Source organism: Mixophyes fleayi, chromosome 3, assembly GCF_038048845.1.
Source record: "Mixophyes fleayi isolate aMixFle1 chromosome 3, aMixFle1.hap1, whole genome shotgun sequence".
In the NCBI taxonomy this organism is placed as follows: Eukaryota; Metazoa; Chordata; class Amphibia; order Anura; family Limnodynastidae; genus Mixophyes; species Mixophyes fleayi.
The window spans coordinates 50,683,659-50,706,770 of record NC_134404.1 but is presented as its reverse complement, the minus strand read 5'-3'; the positions used below and the strand labels follow the sequence as shown (position 1 = coordinate 50,706,770).

At 41.0% G+C, this 23,112-nt stretch overlaps 1 protein-coding gene across 3 annotated transcripts; it reads right to left on the bottom strand.

Moving 5' to 3' along the window:
- Window positions 1-5,911: 5,911 nt before the first annotated feature.
- LOC142143555 (UMP-CMP kinase 2, mitochondrial-like) lies at window positions 5,912-21,293 on the bottom strand. 3 transcript variants are annotated; one of them, XM_075201481.1, is made up of 6 exons: window positions 20,610-21,293; window positions 13,664-13,775; window positions 12,157-12,358; window positions 11,839-12,072; window positions 7,985-8,125; window positions 6,574-6,641 (listed from the first exon to the last, which is right to left on the bottom strand). In XM_075201481.1, the coding sequence occupies exons 1-5, from the start codon at window positions 21,204-21,206 to the stop codon at window positions 8,032-8,034; spliced, it is 1,239 nt and encodes a 412-aa protein (XP_075057582.1). In that variant the 5' UTR covers window positions 21,207-21,293; the 3' UTR covers window positions 6,574-6,641; window positions 7,985-8,031. The 3 variants fall into 3 exon arrangements, with proteins under 3 accessions (XP_075057579.1, XP_075057582.1, XP_075057581.1); XM_075201478.1 differs by lacking the exon at window positions 7,985-8,125 and having other exon boundaries at window positions 5,912-6,641; XM_075201480.1 differs by lacking the exon at window positions 6,574-6,641 and having other exon boundaries at window positions 6,781-8,125.
- Window positions 21,294-23,112: the final 1,819 nt, after the last annotated feature.

The following is a 23,112-nucleotide window of genomic DNA, read 5'->3' as shown; positions in this document are numbered from 1 at the left end:
AAATACAAGATGAATGTTACTGCAGAGATAAATGTATTAAAAGAACAAATGTGTAATATAATGGAAAAGATTATCTTAACTATTCAGATGAACCTATGTAAGCTACATAGTGATTGGTGTATAAAAGTATAAAAGATTGGGGTAACCCCTTCTCCCCCACACCTTGAGAAAGATTCACAGAATCGAAACGCGTTGGTGGTGAGAATGGGGGATCCGATACCAGGCAGTAACTGCTCCTGAAAGACTTGCGGGACTGTGGGGCAATGTGGTCAGCACCTGCTGATATCATCTCGGAGTGATTGCACTCCTTACATGCCTGTTATGTGCTTAATGGGGTGAGAGTCCACCTTCATAGGGACCGGAGAGAAAATATTAAAACTGGATGTTGAAATGTGTTTAGATTTTTTATATATTGGGAAAAATAAAGAATATTTGTTTACTTTTTAAGCCTTGCATTATTTGTTTATAAACCCAATCTGTGAAGTGATAAGCGAAATGAAAAACAGAAATGTCTGGTTCAGCTGTAAAAAGTAAATAACTCCTATAAAGTCAGACCTCTCTAAGGGGCCTATTTATCATCCATCTTTTTTTGTGTTGAAACCTTTCAATCCTTATCTCCTTGATAAGGATTGAAAGTTTCCGGCAATGTATCAGGAAAGATCTCAGGGACAGCAGTGCCGATAACCTGCTTTCCTTGAGAAGTGACTCAACTCTTTATCGCAGTCTCTTCTCATCCGAAGAAAGCTGCTCTGATCTTCTCCTCTTTTTTTTTGTTAGTGCACTTGCACCGACCGAAAACCTCGGGCATGCGCACAGAGATCCTGGACTGAAAGAAGGTGAGTCATGTGACACGGAGGGATCACATGAATCCTCCACACATGCGCTGTGCAGCTCTGCTCGTCGGAGAAGAGCTGTCTTCAGTGAAAGTTTTCAATTATGTTAATGTACGGCAGCTTGAGCTGGCGTACATTAATATGATTGAAAACTTAATTTCGATCATTGTTACATAGCGTTACTGAGCACACCCCATACACTGTTATGGGGAGCGCTCAGAACAACGATAAGAGATGCAAAGCAGCAGATATCTGAGATATCTGCTGCGATGCTACAATCATACAATGCAATTTAGTGGTAAACTGTTATTTTGGGAGATTTAACAGGGGGGAAAGCTTTGATAAATAGGCCCCTTAGAGAGGTAAGTAAAGGAGATTTATATAACACTTGTGGATGAGAACATTTATGAGTTTGAAATATAGTTGGATTATATCTGCTGTGAAGTTAAATCAGAAGAAAGATTGCAGTTGTTTGGTTTCAAAAGTTAGCATAGTTTGCACAGTGATCTTTTTGTTTGTTTCTTTAGATGTAACACTGGAGTAATAAGAGGAAGTGACACACCTTTATTAAGAAGAAAGCATACATCACTTTAAAAGGACATTGTGTCAATATACACCTACAGGCACACCACTCTGCACAAGCCCAGTCTTGTCTGATCTTGGAAGCTAAGCAGGTAGGGCTGGGTGAGTACATGGATGGGAGACCACCTCAGAATACCAGGTCCTGTGGGCTAAATTATAATTAATGAAATTTTATTTTTAGTGCATTGTATAATGGACCAATAGCACACAGTACACTTGTTTGCTTTTTGGATACTTTGGCACCAACTCTTATTCTTTGCTTTATGCCTCGCTGATCTAATTAAGTAGGCGTTGGGGCTCGGGGTGCATCCCAATTTAAAGGTAATGTGCAGCCCTTTTGGAGATTATAGGGATTCACATGTGGCCCTTGAAGTGTGTCTGGTTGCCCATCACTCATGTATAACATGTTACTAATACTGGAACTAGTGGCACACACAAGACATATAAATGTAGAAATGGTGGAGATGTTACTTATGGCGTTACCGATGACTGGCTAATAAAGATTCACTTCTCATGACTGGATCATAGTGATGTCCTATTGTCTGCTGTGACAGTGTTTCAGCGCTAGTGTTACTCCCCCCTCCTCTCAGCAGACCTATAGCTATGCAAAAGCCTGCAGTGAAGTACCAGCTGTTCTCACAATGGGATCAGCAATTCCAAATTCCTCTTCCACATCTTTCCACGACTGGGGAATCTCAATCCGCAGCCAATTTCATTGTTTACTCTGCTCCCCAACTCGCCGCACTTTATAGGGTTTTGCTGGTTGTCAGCGACTAGTCATCGTCGACTACTCCTAATGATGCTGCTTGGTCAAACCAGCTACTCACTGGCTGTATCAACTGCACACCAAAGTGTTGTCCCCAGCTGTAGAAGGGTATGGCTGGCACCACCAGCACCTGTAACTGCTCACACTTCTTGGGTAATGTGTAGCTGCTACTGTACCACTTTACTGCTCGCTGACCGCTTACTATGGACCAGGGCTGCTGGGTGGCTGGCAGAGAGCTGACTCGAGATGATGACCTCGCATGTGTTAGAGAGGCAGGTGTCAACCAGTATTTTAATAGTAATGTTATTTATTGGCTCAAATAGCTCTTATAAGATATGTTACTTTAAGTGCATATACACCACAAGAAACTAGCCCTTCATTTATACTTTTTATAAACACAGGTCTGATAAACCGGCCCTCAGCCACTTTAACCAATCCAGCCTGACCGCTTTATCTGTATACAAGGGTCAGCTTGGAAATTTACTGTAGTGGCAGTGGGTGTCCGCTCTCATGTTCACGTACAAATGGTTGTAAGGATTTCTGCCCAGACGTACATCATATGCTTTGTCCCCAGGGTCTAGCTCCACCTTCAAGATGAATACAACTCCAGGAGGCTTGGGGTTAGATCAGAGCATAATCTGACATTGCTGGCAGATGGACGTCACAGAGCGCAGTCTAATACCACCATGCTCTCCCGGACCTAACCATAGCACCTGGTGAGCATTATTTCAATTATACATATACAGTTTAGCTTATGTCTTTTCACAAAGTGCCTAATGCACCTAATATTGAGTAAAAACATTTCCCCCAGTATGTGTGGAGGCAGGAAGGTGATGAAAGAAGGCTCCTATTGTCAAATGTGTTTCTTCACGTACAGCGATTTCATCAGAGGCATGCTGTTACTTATACTGTTTACTTGTATTTATTTGTCATATACGGTGGCTAAGTGGTTAGCACTTCTGCTTTACAGCACTGGGGTCATGAGTTCAATCACTGACCATGGGCTTATCTGTGAGGAGTTTGTATGTTCTTCATGTGTTTGCGTGGGTTTCCTCTGGGTGCTCTGGTTTCCTCCCACACTCCAAAAAAAAACATACTGGTAAGTTAATTGGATGCTAACAAATTGACCCTAGTCTGTGTATGTTAGAGAATTTAGACTGTAAGCCCCAATGGGGCAGGGACTGATGTGAGTTCTCTGTACAGCGCTGTGAAATTGGAGACGCTATATAAAATAAATGGTAATAACAATATATAGGAGACACATACTTGAGAGGTTCCTTTAATGACATTCCAAAATGATGCCCATGTCTTCCACTGAAAGTGCATGTTTGAAGGTTCTTCTCACATAGGTGCAGAGGACCCTTGCTATTTTTTTTAAGTAATGTAATGTGCTGTATACAGGGGCACTCGCAGCATTGGGGTTCAATTTGCCTCTCAACAGCCCTGCCTGTATGTGTCATTCACACTTACTTCACTATATCCTCACTGTTTTTGGTCCTGATTTGAGAAATTTTGCAGGTCAGAACATTTGTCCCTATTTCAGCACAGTCATGAGGTGTGCCCCTTCAGTGAGTTACACGCCATTCAATGGGCATTTTTAGGGGAATGGAAGGGGGCTGGGTGCAGACCAGCTCTTCGGAGTGTGGCACTCCCCAAAGTGGCATGACCACACTCCATTCTCATAGAACAACACCATCCCGATTAGGGGCATCTACAAGTTGGGAGTTATGGTAGAACAGCAACATTTGTTTAGTAGTCAAAGTTACTTTGCAGAATCATATTGCAGGCAATATAAACAAAGTCCGACTATAACATGTTATACTGATAATGTGAAATACAGTATTATAAATAGTAAACAGTATGGTATATTCCACGGAAGAAATAAAGCAAAGTTCATTCATAAAGCGCGTGATGAATTTTGCTTTCTTTTCTTGCCTGTTTTTCAGAGAGCTGCGTGAATTAAATAAAGGATTAATTTATCCATGTGTTTGGTCACCGATTCAATGGCTTTGTTTCATAAATATGTTACTGGATCTTAGGGTACGACGTGCTTAGTGATATATTTCATGAGAATGGTTATTATTTCAAAGAAACTTTTGCTTATTGGACAGTCCCACCATACATACAAAGAAGTACCCAGCTGACTACAATTTCTCCAACAGTCCAGAGAAACCAGGGGACAAACCCTTACCGATCTGGGCCAGTATAAACAACTTAGTATCGCTCAGGTACCTCAGTGACATTTTAATGATAAATAGCGGTGATATGTGTATTTCTATAGCTATGGTAAGTATGCCTTATCGCCACAATTTAATAAATGACCCCTAAATGTCTTGGTCCAAATCTACTCATATGTCTATGTTCCAGGCCAATAGAATTAAATATGTAGACTCATTTGGATAATAAACTATTGTATAGCTGTGTTTAAGTTAATGTCGTTGTTTTTTGTCTGTATTGTTTAAGTTTATATGTTCATTTTTCTGCAGGGTTGTTTTGCTTTTATCTTTTGTTTTTATTTATATTTTATTATTTTATTTTTTTGGTCTTTTTATTTTTCCTGTTATTAAACTTTTAAAATAAGAAAAAGTTACCATTTGCACATTGAAGAGTAGGTGGAGCTATGATGATATATCCTGTTCAGAGGTAGCATAAACACTGTGTCTCAGCATTTACTGTAGTGTTTTGGATGATATAACGCATACATGCCAACTCTCCCGGAATGTCCAGGAGACTCCCGAATTCCGGGTAGGTCTCCCGGAATCCAGGGAGAGCTGTCAATTCTCCCGAATCTGCCGGCATGTATGGGTGAAAGGGGGGCGGACCGCCGCGATTCGAGTCATTTTGGCCTCGCCCCCTGATTTGGGTCTTTTTACCACTGTAAAAAGACCCCAAAAAGGCATCACGAAGCCCCAACCCCCTTCTGCCCTCCCTTCACACCCCTCTTCAGTGATCTCCCGGAGGGAGCCAGTCAAAAGCAGGTAAGTCTGATATAGTAGGTAAGTATGGGCAACATGGTGGTGTAGTGGTTAGCACTTCTGCCTTATAGCACTGGGTCATGAGTTCAATTCCTGACCATGGCCTTATCTGTGTAGAGTTTGTATGTTCTCCCTGTGTTTGCGTGGGTTTCCTCCAGGTGCTCCGGTTTCCTCCCACACTCCAAAAACATACTGGTAGGTTAATTGGCTGCCATTAAATCAACCCTAGTCTCTCTCTGTGTGTATGTTAGGGAATTTAGACTGTAAGCTCCAATGGAACAGGGACTGATGTGAGTGAGTTCTCTGTACAGCGCTGCGGAATTAGTGGCGCTATATAAATAAATGGTGATGATAATATAACGCGTTCAACCTTTTGTATTATGGTGACCACAGAACACAGAACATTTCAGAACCTTTTTTTTTTATTTTAAGACAAACTGATGAAATAAATGCATTGTCTGAACATAATTTAGTAAATCGTTCCACCGTTTATATGGTCTCTGCAGAAAATGACCTGAAACGGAAATGTGACAGGCTCCCAGTGACTTTTCCCAGCAGTAATTTCCACTGTAATCCGTACCCAAGTTATCCTCTATAATATCATGTAACCAATCACTTCATTTACTATTATTTTAAATAGCTTATTAGAATTGTAAATGATTATTAGACAAATATTTAATTATGTCACAACTCACAGAATAAGTGTATTTCCCTTTCTCCTGATTTATTTTGTTAAAACCGTATAAGAAGTAATGTTTGAAAAAAAAATGCATTTGTGATAACATGTAAACTGTTGTCCTATAACTTTTAAGATTAATGTCTGGGGGGCATATTTACTAAACTGTGTGTTTGAGAAAGTGGAGATGTTGCCTATAGCATCCAATCAAATTCTAGCTGTCATTTTGTAGAATGTACTAAATAAATGATAACTAGAATCTGATTGGTTGCTATAGGCAACAATCTAGCCCTGGGTGTCTACAGGATGATAAAATGGTGACAGCAAAACATTAATACACTGACACATTGTGATAACGTCATCATGGTTGTACCGATAATGAGGTGACATGAGGCAGCAAATTATCTTACTGCAAATAACTAAATGAGTTGTATTTGCCTTCTTGGTGGGTCTTCTATGCTTAGTATTACATTCACCTTCTAAACTGCACACAACACATATACAACTGCTTCTGATAGTTTGTATAAGGAATAAGATGGACAGCGTTTTCAGTTGATGGGAAGCAGAATGGAGAGATACACCCCTAAATATCATGTGGGGGCAAAGGAACAGTTTGACATCTTTGCCTCAGGTGCACAAAAACCATGTCTACCTCCTGATGTACACACAGTCCTCTAGATATCCACAACTATATCCCACAGTGTTTCTTTATAATGGATAATGCCTCCTGTAGAACAGTTTCCATTGAAGAGCTGGCATTCATGATGATACATCCTGGGTTCTCCATTCTCCTATACGCCTCTTCCACTCTAGGACCACAAAGAGAAAAAGTCAGTAAATGAGGAATACTGTGTCCCTTTTTATGAAGAAATATATACAGAAGTGTTTCCGCCACAAGGCATATTGTAAGGGGGAGCAGTAATCATCATCATCATCATCATTTATTTATATAGCGCGCCACTGATTCCGCAGCGCTGTACAGAGAACTCATTCACAACAGTCCCTGTCCCATTGGAGCTTACAGTCTAAGTTCCCTAACACACACACACACACACACACACACACACACACACAAGTAATGACAACCTATCACTGTTAGACATTAATACATTTTACCTATTTTATTATTATTTGATTTATCTATTTATAATCAATTTTTTTTTTACTTATTATATTAAAAAATAATCTTTCCTAACAAGTTTTCAGGCTTGTTGACATGCCCTCCCCATGCTACTGGCTCAAACAGATGCAGGAGGAAGCACTTGGTGATAGTTGACTGCATGCTGCTTCCTACATCTGTTTACACCCTATCACTGAGGAGGAAGAAGAACACGTCTATCTCTTCATTACAGGAAAAGGTGGCTCTGACATTTCTCTGTGACCGTCGTGCCGGTGATAGGTGGTTGCAGTACTGGTTAAAGTCAGATGTGTTTTATGTGTTTGTATATTTTTAAAGAATAAACAATTATGGGAAGAGAGTACGGGAGGGTGTGATGGTGGGGTTATGCGATGAAACAAGCTTACCTCACGCTGTCCCTAGTACAAGTGTGAGAAAAAGTCTCACACATCCACAATGACACTGAATGACAATTCTAAGCCGGTGTTCCCACCACTTATAGTGGTGGGAACACCACTATAAGTTATAAGTTATAGTGGTTATTAGTTATAATTGGTACATCCGGGAACTGTTTGACTGGAGTGTATGGATGATATACTATTGTACATTGGCCACTTTCATTAATTAAGTTAATAAATTTGTTATGCAAAAACTGTGCCACAAATATGCAAATAAATAATATATGTAACTATGGTTTTTAGTACAACTGTAGAGCAATTAAGTGGGATAGAAAGAAGTTTATTAATGAATTTCCTGAATAAATTTGTATGCAAAGTGAACAGAAACAGAGTTTAAATTTGATTTAAGTCTTTCATCGGCAATCGAAACAGCAAACCGAACAGACCAAAAAAAATTTAGAGCAATACTTCTGATGCGTTATGTGTTATCTATGTGATTACCTACAGCAGAGTTTGCTTATAACAATGCTAAACATAGTTCCACTACCCAAAAGCCATTTGTTCAGAAATTACATCCAGCTTCCTTTCCCGGTCTTCACATTGCCATTACTATTCCTGCTGTTACTGGCAGACTTACAGCCTTACAAAAGAACCAATAGCTGCTTCCCATATCCAGTTTTTCACTTAGCTCTTTTGAAAATGTTCCGGGGGGTTTCCATGTGCTGGGTGCTTAAATTTTACACCTGATCCAGTAAGGGATGACGGAGAAGATGAGCGTCTGTTGGAAAGAACTGTTAATTCAAGAATATTTCAAAATAAGTTATAGTACCTGGTCCAATAGGCAGGCCTAGAGCAGAGATATTGAGAGCTTTATAATCTCACAACGAGCTTCACCTGTAACAACCAATCAGAGGACGCACTGGACTATTTAATCCTAATAGCTTCCTGTTTCCTTTGTCGGATTATTGTGTTTCTTTAATCATGATCTTGCCTTGCTACTTCAACTATTGTTACCAATGTACCAAACCGATTTCTCCTTGAATTTGTTTTTGCTTAATTACCTGTCTACTAACATTGTCTTCTTTAATTACACTCCATTTCTACATGGCAACTGGACTCCTTCACTGATACCAGATCTTTCACAAAGTGTTATAGAACAATGTATTTTGTAATGAATAAATGCCTTCATTTATAAGTCAGTAGTTTATCTTGAATGTTGAAAACTCCAGTTGCTGAACATAGGTCTACTATTTGTTTGTAGAAGTCTTTAAAAGGTCTTTCAGATCTCCTTGAAATAATTATTTTTCTAAAAGCTAGTTTTTCTTTTTCTAAGAATTCTCTTTCTAAAATGTGCCAATGTTTATGGGAAGTGCATGTACTAGTCAAGATAACAGCATCTGTGTGTGTGTTAGAATGTTCATCATATGATGGAAGGTGCTGGACGGATTGGGGCGTTTCTAGCCAAAAGAGCATGACTTGTGTCCCTGTCCAATAAAATAATTTATTTTTTGAGACAAGAGGTTTCTATGGGAGTCAATAGGTGACAATAAGGGCAGGTCCCTGGTTTGTGGTGGCCTTAAAGCTTCTTTCTCCCCACAAAAGGGCATGACTTTTATGGACCCTCAAGAGATGCTGGTAATCTGCAGTTGTCCTATATCTTCACAGACTCCTAGTTACCATCCAGGAGCGTGGGTGCACACATATACATCAAGACCCATATAATTAAATAATTCAAATCTACAAAAGTTGCAGATTTTATAAAGAAAGCCCCAATGTCTCCTCCCTCCTATGATTAATTGGAGATAAGACTTAAGTCAACAGTATTTTAGCATCGAATGTGCAAGTGACCGGGTCACTGCTGTCCGACGAGTTGGGCCCTGACTGAGTCGCGCAGAGATGGTGCAGAGTGGGAAACAGAGTGAGGAATGCTGGGGAGAAGAAAGGCGAAGCTTGAGAGAGGAGGGAGGAGCATGTGTGAGCCGGGCAGAGAGACAGGAGACAGAGAGAGAGAGAGACAAGACTCGTTAGAATTGAAGAGCAGAGTTGGTGATAGAGGCAACTGAGAGTGAGAAAAAAATATTGGTGGAGGGAGTGAGGAGCGAGAAGAATAGGCCATTTGGTGAGGAGTGGATGTGACTGCCAGACTCCATACCTGAGAAAAGCCATGCTGCCAGTGGAAGCTGGAGACCAGTTAGATAAGTAACAGACAATTGTTATATTACTTATTTACATGGACTGAGTCTTGTATTACTGTTAGTTAGGCAGCTCCGTACAGTAGGGAAAAACAGTACATACATAAAACAGGAACATACAAGGTAGACAGTATATAGTATCTAGGGTATAGTGCAGGGAGAGATAGGACTGAAATTTAAAGAGAAAGAGGGTGTAAACCCCTGAAAGCAAAGCCTTTTCAGTGGAAAGCATTACTGGTGTGCATTGTGGTAGAGTTTATAGAAAGGAGACAGTGAGCTGCGTTATCATAGGAAAAAGGAGGGAACAGCCAGTATTTACTAGATGTCTTTCTGCATCCATTTTGGACGAATCTTATGGGAAAGAGAAGGAGAGTTATTTAATAGACCTACATGAGAAATACATTATTCAACCAGGAAAAGATACCAAACAGTGCAAATGCTGATGATCTTTTGCATGTAGTCAAGCCCGGTGACTAAGAGGAACTGTGACATTGATTCATTCCTTCATATTGTATTTGTGCACGTCAGTCAGGAGGAAGTAACAGGGAGGAACATCTTTCCACTTTCTGACATCAAGGATTTGTACATATTTCTAAGTTGTATTGTATGATTTATATTACTGTACTAAAAGTTAGAGTGTGATAACAGTTTCTTATCAAAAGAATATTTATGTGACAAGATTCTTGTTCATGTTTTCACAAGTTTATAGATAAGTGGGTCAGAGGTACCTCTAAGTGAGAGTACAAACGTACAAATTGTGTTTAAGTATTCATATACATTTTGCTGTTGTCTTAGAACATTGCTCTGTTAATTCTTGCCCGAGGTTTAAAGCGTTTTCATTTGTAAATTAGTCTTTTCTACGGTGAAGTATATATTTCATAACAAAACTAAAAACTCCACCGCAAATAATTGCGCCGGTGTGGCTTTAAAAGACCAGTTTGGAGTATTGGAATTTTCATTTCTGTGTCCGAGGTCGTAAGTAGATGGGCAGAGGGTCCGTTAGTCTCTGGTGTTGCAGATCCACTCAACATAACCAAACGAAGATACTACTGAATCTGACTAAGGTGGAGGCATTGTGCAGAAGATATTAAGGTGAAGATTGATATTTAGTAAATGTAAAAGTACACACACGTCTTTCCACAGACACACTGGGGAAAGGGGTTTTATATTTATTAATGTAAATCGGCAGGGTTTTAATCTTTTTACCTTGCAGACTTCCTGGTGAACCCCTAATCCCACAAAAGCAGGTGCAGGCTGTTTTGGTAGGGGCAGTTACACAAAGCATGAATGTCAGCATGCACCAATGTATTGTTTCAAAATATTGCCTTATTGTCATAGCAGCTGTCCATTAAGCCTATTTAAGGCACATTTGGGTGTGGCTCACAAGCCAGCCCTTGCTAGATGTAAACCCCTACACCTGGGAGGTGAGTGCATATGATTTTGAACTGCATTTTAATGGTGTTTAAAGCATATAGGTCAGTGTAGGACCTGCATATAATGAGGTGCCCTTGACGATGGAATGCAGGCTTAAATGTTTTGATCAAAATATGAACTAATACCTCATGTTTTTCTTTTGTTACATACACACAGATATGCAGTGTAAAGGATAAGCGCTGACAACTGTCTTTTTTTTTTATAATGGGCATTTATATTGCCACGCAGCTGGTACCATATACAATATGGGATATACCGAGCGCAAGCTTATTGCCAAGCCCCCGGTACCATATATAATATAGGATATACCAAGAGTGGGCTTGTTTTTTCTCTGGTTTTGTTTCGAAATATTGCCTTATTGTCATACCAGCTGTCCATCAAGCCTATTTAAGGCACATTTGGGTATGGTTCACAAGCCAGCTCTTGCTAGATGTAAATCCCTATACCTGGGAGGTGAGTACATCTGATTCTTAACTACATTTTTATGGTGCTTAAAGCATATAGTTCAGTTTAGGACCTGCATATAATGAGGTGCTCTTGACGCTAGGATGCAGGCTTAAATGTTTTGCTCAAAATATGAACTAATACCTCATGTTTTCCTTTTGCTAGATACACACAGATATGCAGTGTAAAGGATAAGCGCCGACAACTGTCTTTTTGTTTTGTATGCACCAATGTATGTGTGAAGTGGATATATAGGCCCATTTGAGCACGATGGTGCTTTTTGCACTATTCTAAATTACTTTTATTGTAGGTTTACATGTATATAACACTATATGGTTATCTGATGTTTTAAAGTGTCTCTTCTACACATCTAGTGCATATCCCAGAGTTGTTGATATAACAAGTATTTATTAACACTTACTTCTGCCGATATACCACGTCAGCTTCTAATTTCTTTTCATCTGATGTTTCCTGACGCCCCCGTTTGCGCATACGACGGATGCGTTCTTCGTCAGAAACAGTCAATAAAATGACGAGGTCAGGTTTAAGAAGATCATCTGGCCAACTGTAAATGCCATGGTGGAGGTCTGGCAGGTTGTGAACACCACCTCCGATCTCTGTGGCTAGAGCATAGGAAGCTGTGCTATGCCAGAACCTATAAAGTGTTATATAGATACTTTTTAAAAATCTTCACATGAGACAAATCTGTCCATTAAATAGAATATCACTTTAAACTAACCTGTCCACAATTACCGGAGACCTTTGAGATGCTTTTGCTATTTCCTCAGCTAAAATGTAGTTACCTAAGGCATAGTATGCTCTTTTTATCAGTGTTGTCTCTTCTACAAAAGTTTTCTTCCAATGGCTAATGCTTTCTGGAGGTGATTTAAGCAACGCCGCTTTCAGTTGACCCTTGAGTGCCTCCGTTAGTGTAGATTTCCCTTCAAGAAGAAACATAAAAGTTGAGTATACAAATATCTAGTTGTATTGTGTATTCATTTACTGTTAGGTATTCTACAGCAGAACACTGGTATAGACACTGTATGGACAGACAGATGGATCAGGAAAGCATATTAGCTACATCATGCCTCATGCCAAACAAACCAATATCTAAATCCACATTGGAAGGAGTAATCATCATGCTTAACAAGAAACTGTAATTAATTGTTGCACATATCACTATAAAGCAATAAAGGACACAATAATATGCAAATATATTAAAAGGTGACAAAACAGTCATGTTACAGGTTATGAACGATTCATAGGTAATTTGTGAGCAGGCGGCACTTTAAAAATCAGGGAAATATCTGGCAGATGAAATCAATAAAGATTATACGTTAACATTATGTGTTTCTAAAACATTTTGTTAAACATATGTTGAAAAAAAAACAACATAATTTTAAACATTTTTTTTTGATAGTCAACACATCTTTTTGAAATCAAAATGAAACTACCAGCCAAATTCAACCCACAAAAAAATTGTGAGAGTTTCAAACATCTCTAAAACATGTTGTTTGAAAATAATATATCCTGTAATTATACTGTAGATGATTTGATGATACAGGACCTCATGCAGAGTCGGACGGTATTCATGCCAAAAGCATAGGCATAAATTCCGTCCGTTAAAATTATTTCATTTACTTAGTATGCAGAGCTGGCACATATTTTAAGATAGCTTGACTCTGCAAAGTAAGCAAATTGTCTACATTTCAGTCAGATATGCTTAAAGTGTAAATTACACTACAGGCCATAAACCTAAAAAACTAACACAAATAAAAATAATAAAAACAAAACAAAACAAGAAGGCTCTTAAAAAGCCAAACCAGCTCTAGTGCTGCCAGCCTCTTCTGGTATCGGCAAAATCAAGATGGCAAAAACCTTGGGGTTTCCCTGAAATTGCCAATACCAACCCTAGATATGTCAGCCATGGCTGGTGGCACTATAGCAGGAAAAACATTAGCATGTGGTCCCACTTTCCATAGTGGCAACTAGCCTTAGGCCCATCATCTAGATTTTGTCAGTATCAGGCGGTTCAAGGGCCATGTGGATGTTCATTATCATCAGAACAGATCTTGCACCAGGGGTTTAGTAGGTACAACAGATATGTCTCTACATAGTATGTAGGGTGCGTTAACACGCCCTTAGTGTACTTAGATTCCGCTGTCGGCATAGAGACTAAGATGTACACCATTTTACTACGCATGTGCAGTACAGAAAAACACATTTTTTCCCACATTGTTTCTTACCTGTGGCATCAAGTCCTTCGACAACAATGATAGGAAAGTGCCCTCTCTCTGAAATATTATTCTGGCCCATTAACTCTAAAACCATTTTTGCTTCTGGGATAATTGTTGAACTCTATATAAAAATAAAAAAATATAAGTTACTCTTCTTCACAACTCATGCTGAAGGTCCAAAACCTTCTTGCATTCGATCTATGATGTTTTCTCATAGAATCCACCCTTCCATTTTGACGCGTTTCATTATTAGACGTGAAAATCAGCAATGCTGGCTACAAATTTGTGATATTAGTACACAAGGATAATCCCAGTAATAATAAAACAAATCTTACTAAAAAAGTACACATTGCAATGAACACTAGCCAAGAAATGACCAGAAGCTGTTTGTTCATAGAGCTCTATAGTATTTATCTAAAGGGACTGTAAGCCTAAAAACTGAATTTGCTTAACTCTGAATAGCACAGGCCAATTTATATGCAAGACATGGTATTATATTATCGCCTCTGCAGTCTGTTCAGTATCATACTTTTAAAGCCTTTCAATACTGGCAACTCCCACAATCATTCCTCAATCTCATCTCAAAATACTCTCCCTTGCCCTTGTACAGCTACCGCTGACCGGTGCCAACTACTTACCAGTCCTGAAAACGCCTGATCAGACTTTCCCATATTATTATTATTATTTATTTATTTATACGGTGCCACAGATTCCATATCGCCGGGTACAGAAACAAGTAAAACATAGATGAGGTAATATGTATAAGTAGCACAGATGAGTGTGAGGAATGCTATGGAGACTCACACAAAAGAAGTGACAGGACAAGTGGGGGAATCAGATAGTTGATAGACGTGAGACAATAAGTAGAAAGGACCCTGTCCGCGAGTGCTCACATTCTAGAGGGAGGGGGGGGTGAGAGAGAGTAGGACCAACTGAGAGGAGATGGAGATGGTAGACGAGGAAGAGGAGGTGATGGACAGAATGGTTAGGAGGTGGTAGGATAGGCGAGCTTGAAAAGGTGAGTTTTGAGTGAGTGCTGCACGAACTGAAGGTTGGGGGAGAGTTGAGTGAAACGGGGTAGGAAGCTCCAAAGATTAGAGGTAGCACAGCAGAAATCTTGGAGGCGAGCATGGGAGGAGGTAATGAGAGGTGAATTGAGGCGGAGGTCAGAGGCAGAGCGGGTAGGTATGTACCTCGAGACAAGGTCAGAGATGTAAAGAGAGAAGTGTTTGTAAGGGCTTTATAACTTAGGGTAAGGAGCATGAACTGAATTCTGAAATGGATAGGGAGCCAATGAAATGATATATGCAGAGGAAGAGGTGCAGTGGAAGAGGAAGATGAGCCGAGCCGCAGCATTGTGTATGGTTTGAAGGTCAAAAATGTGAGTCAGGAAGGCCAGTGAGAAGGAGGTTGCAATAGTCGAGACGAGAAATGATGAGTGAATGCACCAGAAGTTTGTTTTGAGAGAGGAAGGGACGGATTTTTGTGATGTTACAGAGGAGCAATGGCAGGATTTGGTGAGAAACTGGAGCTGAGGGCTGAATCAATGGTGATTCCATGGCAGCGGGCTTGGGTGACAGGAGAAAGAGTGATGGTCTCAACCAAGAGGGAGATGTTGGGAGGGATAGCAATATTGGCAGGAGGAACGATGATGAGCTCGAATTTGGATATGTTGTGACATCCAGGTAATTACAGCAGAGAGAGCTAGATACCTGGGTTAGGAAGGTGGAAGAGAGGTCAGGGGAGGAAAGATAGATTTTCGTGTCATCAGCATAGAGGTGGTATTGGAGGCCAAATGATTGAATGAGTTCACAGAGAGAGATTTTGTAGAGAGAGAAGAGCAAAAGGCCAAGTGTCAAAAGCAGCAGAGAGGTCGAGGAGTATGAGAAGGGAGACCTTTAGTGACCTTTAGCCTTATCTGAGAGTACGTCAGTTACTTTAGTAAGGGCAGTTTCAGTTAAGTGAATGGGACGGAAGCCAGACTGGAGAGGGTCAAAAACAGAATGGGGAGGAAGAAAGTGGGTCAGACAATTGAAGACAAGTCGTTCTAGAATTTTAGAAGCAAAGGGAAGCAGAAATATGGAGCGATAGTTGGAGAGAGAGGATGGGTCGAGGGAAAGTTTCTTAAGAATAGGGGAGATGAGAGCATGTTCGAAGGTTGAGGGGATGATATCAGTGGAGAGAGAGGTTAATGAAAGGTGACAACAGACAGTAGAAGAGAGGGAGTGGAGGAACTTGGAAGGGACAGGATCGAGAGGACAGGTTGTAGAAGAGGAGGAGGAGAGAACAGAGAGTATCTCAAGCACAATTATAGGAGGGTAGGAGCCAAAGGTTGCAGAGTGAGTGATAGAGAAGACAGGTGGGGGAGACAAGTCTGACAAGAACAGATATCATTGTGGATAGAGTCAATTTGGTTTTTTAGAGGTAGGTGGCAAAATCAAGAGCAGTGATGAATGAGGGGGGAGGATACAGTAGAGAATTAATGGAAGCAAAGAGGCGTCGGGGTTTATTGGACATGGAGGAGACGAGGGATGTGAAATAGGTTTATTTAGCAAGAGAGAGGGCAGAATAGTAGGAAGAAAGAAAGAATTTAAAGTGGATGAAGTCAGCAATAAAGCGGGATTTCCTCCATTGGTGTTCCGAAGAGCAGGAGCATTAGTAAGATTAGTAAGAGGGGAGTGCCACGGTTGGGGATTTGATTGGCGAGGATGAAGGGGAGTGGCTTGGGCTGCAGTATCAAGGGCACCGGAGAGTGTGGTGTTGTAAAGAGAGACAACAGCGTTTGGACATGATAGGGAAGAGATGGGAGCAAGTATGGGTTTAAGAGAGGATGCTATTGATGGGACACAGTGTGTGAGCGACTTTGGGTGAGAGATGGGGGCGAGGGGTAAAGAGAGGGTAAAGGAAAAGAGATTGTGGTTAGAGAGGGGGAAGACAGAATTGGAGAAGTTGGAGATGTCACAGAGATGGAAGAAAACGAGGTCCAGAGAGTGACCATCACGGTGGGTAGAAGAAGTTGTCCATTGGGAGAGGCCATAGGAGGAAGTGAGAGTTAGGAGTTTAGAGGCAGCAGTAGTAATAGGAGAGTCGGTAAAGATGTTAAAATCCCCAATGATAATAGTGGGAAGGTCAGAATAGAGAAAATGGGAAAGCCAGGCGGCAAAGTTATCAAGAAATTGAGAGGAAGGGCCAGAGGGACAATAGATGACAGTAATACAAAGGTGGAGAGGAGAGAAGAGGCAGATGGAGTGAACTTCAAAGGAAGAGAAGAGAGGGAGGGTTCAGGGGAAATAATGCTGAAGGTGTAGCCAGGACACAGTAGGACGCCACACCACCTCCTTGGCGGCAGGGCCATCTTAACAACATTATGGGCCCCTGGGCAAAGCAGTGCATCGGGGCCCCTATATATATATATATATATTATATATATATATATATATATATATAGATAGATAGATAGATATAGATGTATAGAGATACAGATATAGATATATAGAGATAGAGATAGATAGATGTACTTGCTCAGTGACCCTTGAAGGTTTTTTTTGCAGGTTTTTTCTTTTGCAGGATTATTTATTCTAATTAGGAGCCCTGCCTATGGGGCCCCCATGCCCGTGGGGCCCCCGGGCACCTGCCCATCGTGCCCAATGGAAAAGATGGCCCTGCTTGGCGGTACCCAGGACGGGGAGTGTGTGAGAAGGAGAGACCCCCATGGGAGAGTGTAGCAGGGGAAGCAGTATCAAAGGAGGAGATCCACGTTTCTGCAAGGGCCAGTAGACCAAAAGAATGGGAGAGGAAGAGGAATTAAATGAGAGTGAGTTTGTTGCACACAGATCTTGCCTCCAGAGTGCACAAGAGAGGGGAAGGTGAGTAAGAGGAAGGATGGGGATCAGGTTGACGGGATTGGATTTTTTAGGAGGGGACAGAGTGATATGTGGTCTCCCATAGCCTCCAAATCTTTAAACGTTCTCTAAAACCCCATTTCTTTATTAGAGCTTACACTACTCCCAGTCCCACCTATACTACTCACACTGGTGCCCCCTCACAACTGTCCCAATCTCCACTGAGTCACACTAACACCTCTTGTTGCAGCAGTGCCCTTTCCCATTAGCTTGTAAGCTCTCTCTTTCTCATGAGCAGAGGCTCTCCTAAACCTTTCTTTTCAAGTCTGCATTTATTTTGTCTATCTTGTATGTCCCTGTTTTATGTATGTCCAGTTTACCCCACTGGCTGGCACTGTGGATCTTTTCCTTTTCCTTTACTGCGTTATTCTGTTATTAGTCAGTGCAGGCTAAGGAGAGGATGATTGCAGTATCCTTTAATGGGATTAATGACAGAAAGTCTGATGTGTGTGTAAATATATCTCCAATCGCGATCACAGCTTCTGAAATACCTTTAGTTCTGATTAGCTAATGAAATTTTTACATATGTATTTGTGAACATTATTAGCAACTCTTTTATATAAGGCAACTTTCAGGTATCAGTGGTCCCCTTACACATATTATGTGAATAACCTATTATTTTCTTCTATATTCACCTTCACGTCTCTGACAATATTATGGAAATTTCAATCAATAGTAGATGTTCATTGTAAGAAAAGCTGATAGAGGGAGAATCTGGTTATCATTGTCTGTGGCTGTAAAATAGATATAAGTACATTCCAACAATTATATTTCACTACAAAGAGCCATGACATCCATACCACAAACATCTATTGACTGTACTTACAGAAAGGGCATTATACATTTTGGCTTCAAAGCACCAAGGACCACAGCTAAGAGAGGGCAAACAAGGTGCCGGGAAATAGCTTTATTACAGCGGGGAAGAGATTTTTATATTTACATATTGTGACTAGGGAGACTTTAGTGGTTTACTGATCATCTATGAAACAAACTTGGCAGAGGGCTGGTTATTACATTGGATGTGAAAATATTATGCTGGGTACAGAACAGTACTACAGAATCTATATGTAGTGGGCATGGGACAATATGTGGTGGGCATGATGCTGTTATGTTGGTTTTGGACAGTGTACTGTGGGTACAATGCTGTAATGCAGGAATAAGGAAATATAAGGTGGACACGAGACAGTATGTGATAGGCACACTAAGGTGGGCATGTGGCTTTATGGAGTGGGCATGAGGCTGTTTCTAGTGAGTATGCTATTGTATATGAGGGGCATTAGGCTGGGGTGTAATGCACATTATTTATATTCTATATGACTCTGCTATAAATGACCAAAAAGTATGGCACATATATACAAAAGTAGGACAATACTTTAAAGCTAATTGTAAATAGTTACTGCTTGGCATGTGTAAATAATGTGTATTAAATACTGCCTGATATAAAGAATAGAGCACATCATAAACTGTTATTTCATATGAAGTAAGTATCATCAATGACTACAGTATTCACCATGTACATTATATCTCACCTCTTGGAGTACAGCACAGGCATCTTCTAGTGAGTAGAACACTGCAGAACCTTTGATGTTCTCCACAAATGGGGATGACGTTGCTTTGTCCATTCTCCTCACTGGTGACCTCTCTACTTCCTTCACTCCCCCATTCAGCTCCCACAGACATTGCCAGATCTGGCTCTCTTCCCCTTCCCTGTAACTGCACAACTGGATGTCCTGCTTATACTCACTGAGGACACTGTATAGCCTATTCTGGGTGTCAGGGCAACAGTGGGGATCCAAAATCAGAAACCCCCTCTCTAGAGAACCACGGAGGTTCTCTGGAATATACGAGATAAGATTTAATACCTGATCTCCTTGAAACAATTGAGATAGTTGTTGCCCCAATGACTTGTGCAATCTCGCAGCCGTAGTGTGGTGCCTAGGTGTTCCTTGCATTGATTTTTCAAAAGTAGACAAGGGAAGAGAAGAGAAACAACTACACGCTAATGAATGATTAGTTATCTAAGATTACTAGCACCCTCACAGAAAGTAAGTAAAGTGTTATGACAGGAATAATTTGATAAATTATTCCCTAAACAACTATAGAGGGAAAGAATGAGAATAAAATCCCCTTTTAACAGTCTGGTGCAAAGGACTGTAACCCATAGCAACCAAACAGATATCAACTTTTAGCAGTCTAGCACAGTCAGACTACTGAAAGCTGACTGGTTTCTGTGAGTACAGCACATCATTGCATTTTGCATTATATTAATAAAATACCATTATATGCTACTAAATACTGACATTTTGTAAGGGTTGATTTAAAGAAACTAGCAAATCTGTTAACCCTTTGAGCACCATCTTTTAAGTATGGGGGTGTATGTGGTGGACATGAGACTGTGTCTAGTGAGCATGGTACTGTATATAGGTACATTGGGCTATGCATAGAGGACACATTGGGCTGTACATTCAGTTAATGTTATGTAATGGACATGGGGCATGATGGAGTCTATGGCTATTGGGTCTGCAGTGCACAGTATATACCAGTGACCCCCGGCTCCTTCCTGTTATATTATCAGATATGATTGTTATAGCTGGTAACACTTATTTAAAATACATACTTCTATGATATTAGACAGGAGTCTCTTTGTTTGATTAAATGTATTGTTAAGACTTATTATTGAGATTGAGGGTAATGTGCGGCTCTTTGAAGGTTAGAGGTCACACCTGAAGTGTATCAGCGTGCCCGTCACAGGTATATACTTTTTGCTGTCTGACACAGTTAGTATATCAGTTTTACTTGTAATAAAGCACACTAAATATATCCATTTTACAAGTACCTGCGTTTCAGACTCACTATTCTTTGAAGTCAATGTGGCTCTCTCTGCTATGTATGACCAAAAAACTTTGGCACCTACTATATACAAAAGTAGGACAGCCCTGTGCTAAGATCTTATTACAATGTTATGAAGCTCATCTTAAAAAAATAAACTGTTATTCCATATGAAGTAGGTATCAGCAATGACTACAGCAGTCACCATGTACATTATATCTCACCTCTTGCAGTACAGCACAGGCATCTTCCAGCGAGTAGAACACTGCAGAACCTTTGATGTTCTCCACAAATGGGGATGACGTTGCTTTGTCCATTCTCCTCACCGGTGACCTCTCTACTTCCTTCACTCCCCCATTCAGCTCCCACAGACATTGCCAGATCTGGCTCTCTTCCCCTTCCCTGTAACTGCACAACTGGATGTCCTGCTTATACTCACTGAGGACACTGTATAGCCTATTCTGGGTGTCAGGGCAACAGTGGGGATCCAAAATCAGAAACCCCCTCTCTAGAGAACCACGGAGGTTCTCTGGAATATACGAGATAAGATTTAATACCTGATCTCCTTGAAACAATTGAGATAGTTGTTGCCCCAATGACTTGTGCAATCTCGCTGCCCTAACCCGGTGTCCTATAGTTATACACACTGAATAAGCGCAGCCCCCATGATCCAGCATTGGCCAGGTATTAGCAGTCACAGAGGGAATCTGGCATCCATTGTCTGCGGATGTAAAATAGAAGGGATGAGAATAATTATTACTTTCCACAGCAAACAGCCGTGACTTCCTTTCTACACTGCACTGACGGACAGAACTGGCCATAACTCTGCTGTGTGTAAGTCCCGACTTGCAGACAAAGCCTCTGAGTGCATCAGTCTGGCATCAGGAATATCTGGTTTGACACTAGACTTTTTGTTGCAGAAGAGAAGGGAAATGAAAGTAAATTGGTCAAGGAAAAACGAAACTCACTTGTTCAAACAACCATTGTTCTTTCACAGGATGAGTTTCTATTTCCCCACTTGTGGTCATGAGTATTTTGCAAGGAAACCAATATGATAAGTTATCTGTGCATCTAAATTGCTCTATTCCATATCCTGCAATGAGAGTAGAGATAAACTGTTGGAATATTAACCTCTCTCTGCACTTGGCTGCATAATTGTGCACATGTCATCGGCAGAATTTGACCTATCCCTACTACACCACACAGCAGAATTAATTGACTGTAATCATGCCAACTTTATTTATAGACTATACATTATGCGAAATGCAAACCTACAGATACAGTGCAGAATGGCAAATCAGAGCGCCAACATTATTTGGGCAGAATGTTCGCACCTCTGCGGGATATCCTGTTGCTACACAAAATTCGATTTATGGGACATTAAGGCCTATTTATTAAACATAAAGCCTCTGTTAACCGCAAAAATGTCATTTATCCATACTTGCCAACTTGCTGAAGACTTGCTCCGGGAGCCTGCCGGGGGAGGTGGGCGTGATAGGGGCGGGGCTCCAACATTTGTGTCATTTGGCCCCGCCCCATGACGTAATGACGCAAGCACGTCATTTGACAGTAGGGGGTGGTGCCAAATGCCGTGATTCCCGGTGAATCGCGGCGTTTTGGACTTAATTCTGCCCACTTCACTAGGAAGTGGGCAGAATTCTGCCTGATGAGGGAGATTGCCACACTCTCCCGGGAGTCTCTGAGACTCTCGCAAAATGCGGGAGTCTCCCGCACATTCCGGGAGAGTTGGAAAGTATGCATTTATCATCATTGCATCGCAGCAAATATCATAGATATATACTGCTTTGCACCTGTCTTCGTTTCAATGAGCAGTCCCCATAAAAGTGTATGGGGACTGCCCAGTATCGCTATTTATCAATGGTAGAAAAGATTTTTTTCTCTTTTTTCCCTTGTTAATGTACGCCAGCTGAAGCTGGCATAGATTAACATAATTGAAAACGTTCACTGCTGTCAGCTCTGCTCCGAAGAGCAGAGCTGGACAATGCATGTGTGGAGGGATCATGTGATCCCTCCCTGTCACATGACTCACGTTCTTGCAGTCCGGTATCTGCCCGAGGTTTTCAGTCGGCGCAGGCGCACAGGGATTGTAAGGAGGAAACATCATCACAGTCTGCATCGCATGAGTGGAGAAGAGAAGAGACAAGTGAAAGGGGAGTTTTGCACTTCACTGGAACAGCAATTTTTCGCATTTTGCGAGAGTCTCCCAGACTCCCGGGCGAGTGTGGCAATCTCCCGGATCTGCCCACTTCACTAGGAAGTGCCCACTTCCTAGTGAAGTGGGCAGAATTAGCTCCCAAACGCCACGATTCCCACTCCCCCGCTGTCAGATGACGTGTTTGCATCATTGCGTCATGGGGCGGGTCCAAAATGACGCGCATTCTGGAGTCCCGCTCCCTGCCACGCCCACCTCCTCCGCAGCCTCCCGGAAAAGAAGAATATAAAGTTGGTAAGTATGACTTTAATGTTAGTATATGTATGGAGGATCATTTCACCACACAGCTTTTTTGTTACACCCATGAACCTTCCAAGAGAGGGACAGCGGGAATGACGGAACACTAAAACTGGGACAATCTACTGCCAGTTTATTGTCTTTAAAAAAAAAAAGCTTTATTTCAATATTTTATTATTACTGAAAAAAACTATTTCCAAGACAGGAAGGATCTTGCTATTTAAAAACAAAAATATTGTACACCGATTTTTTTATTA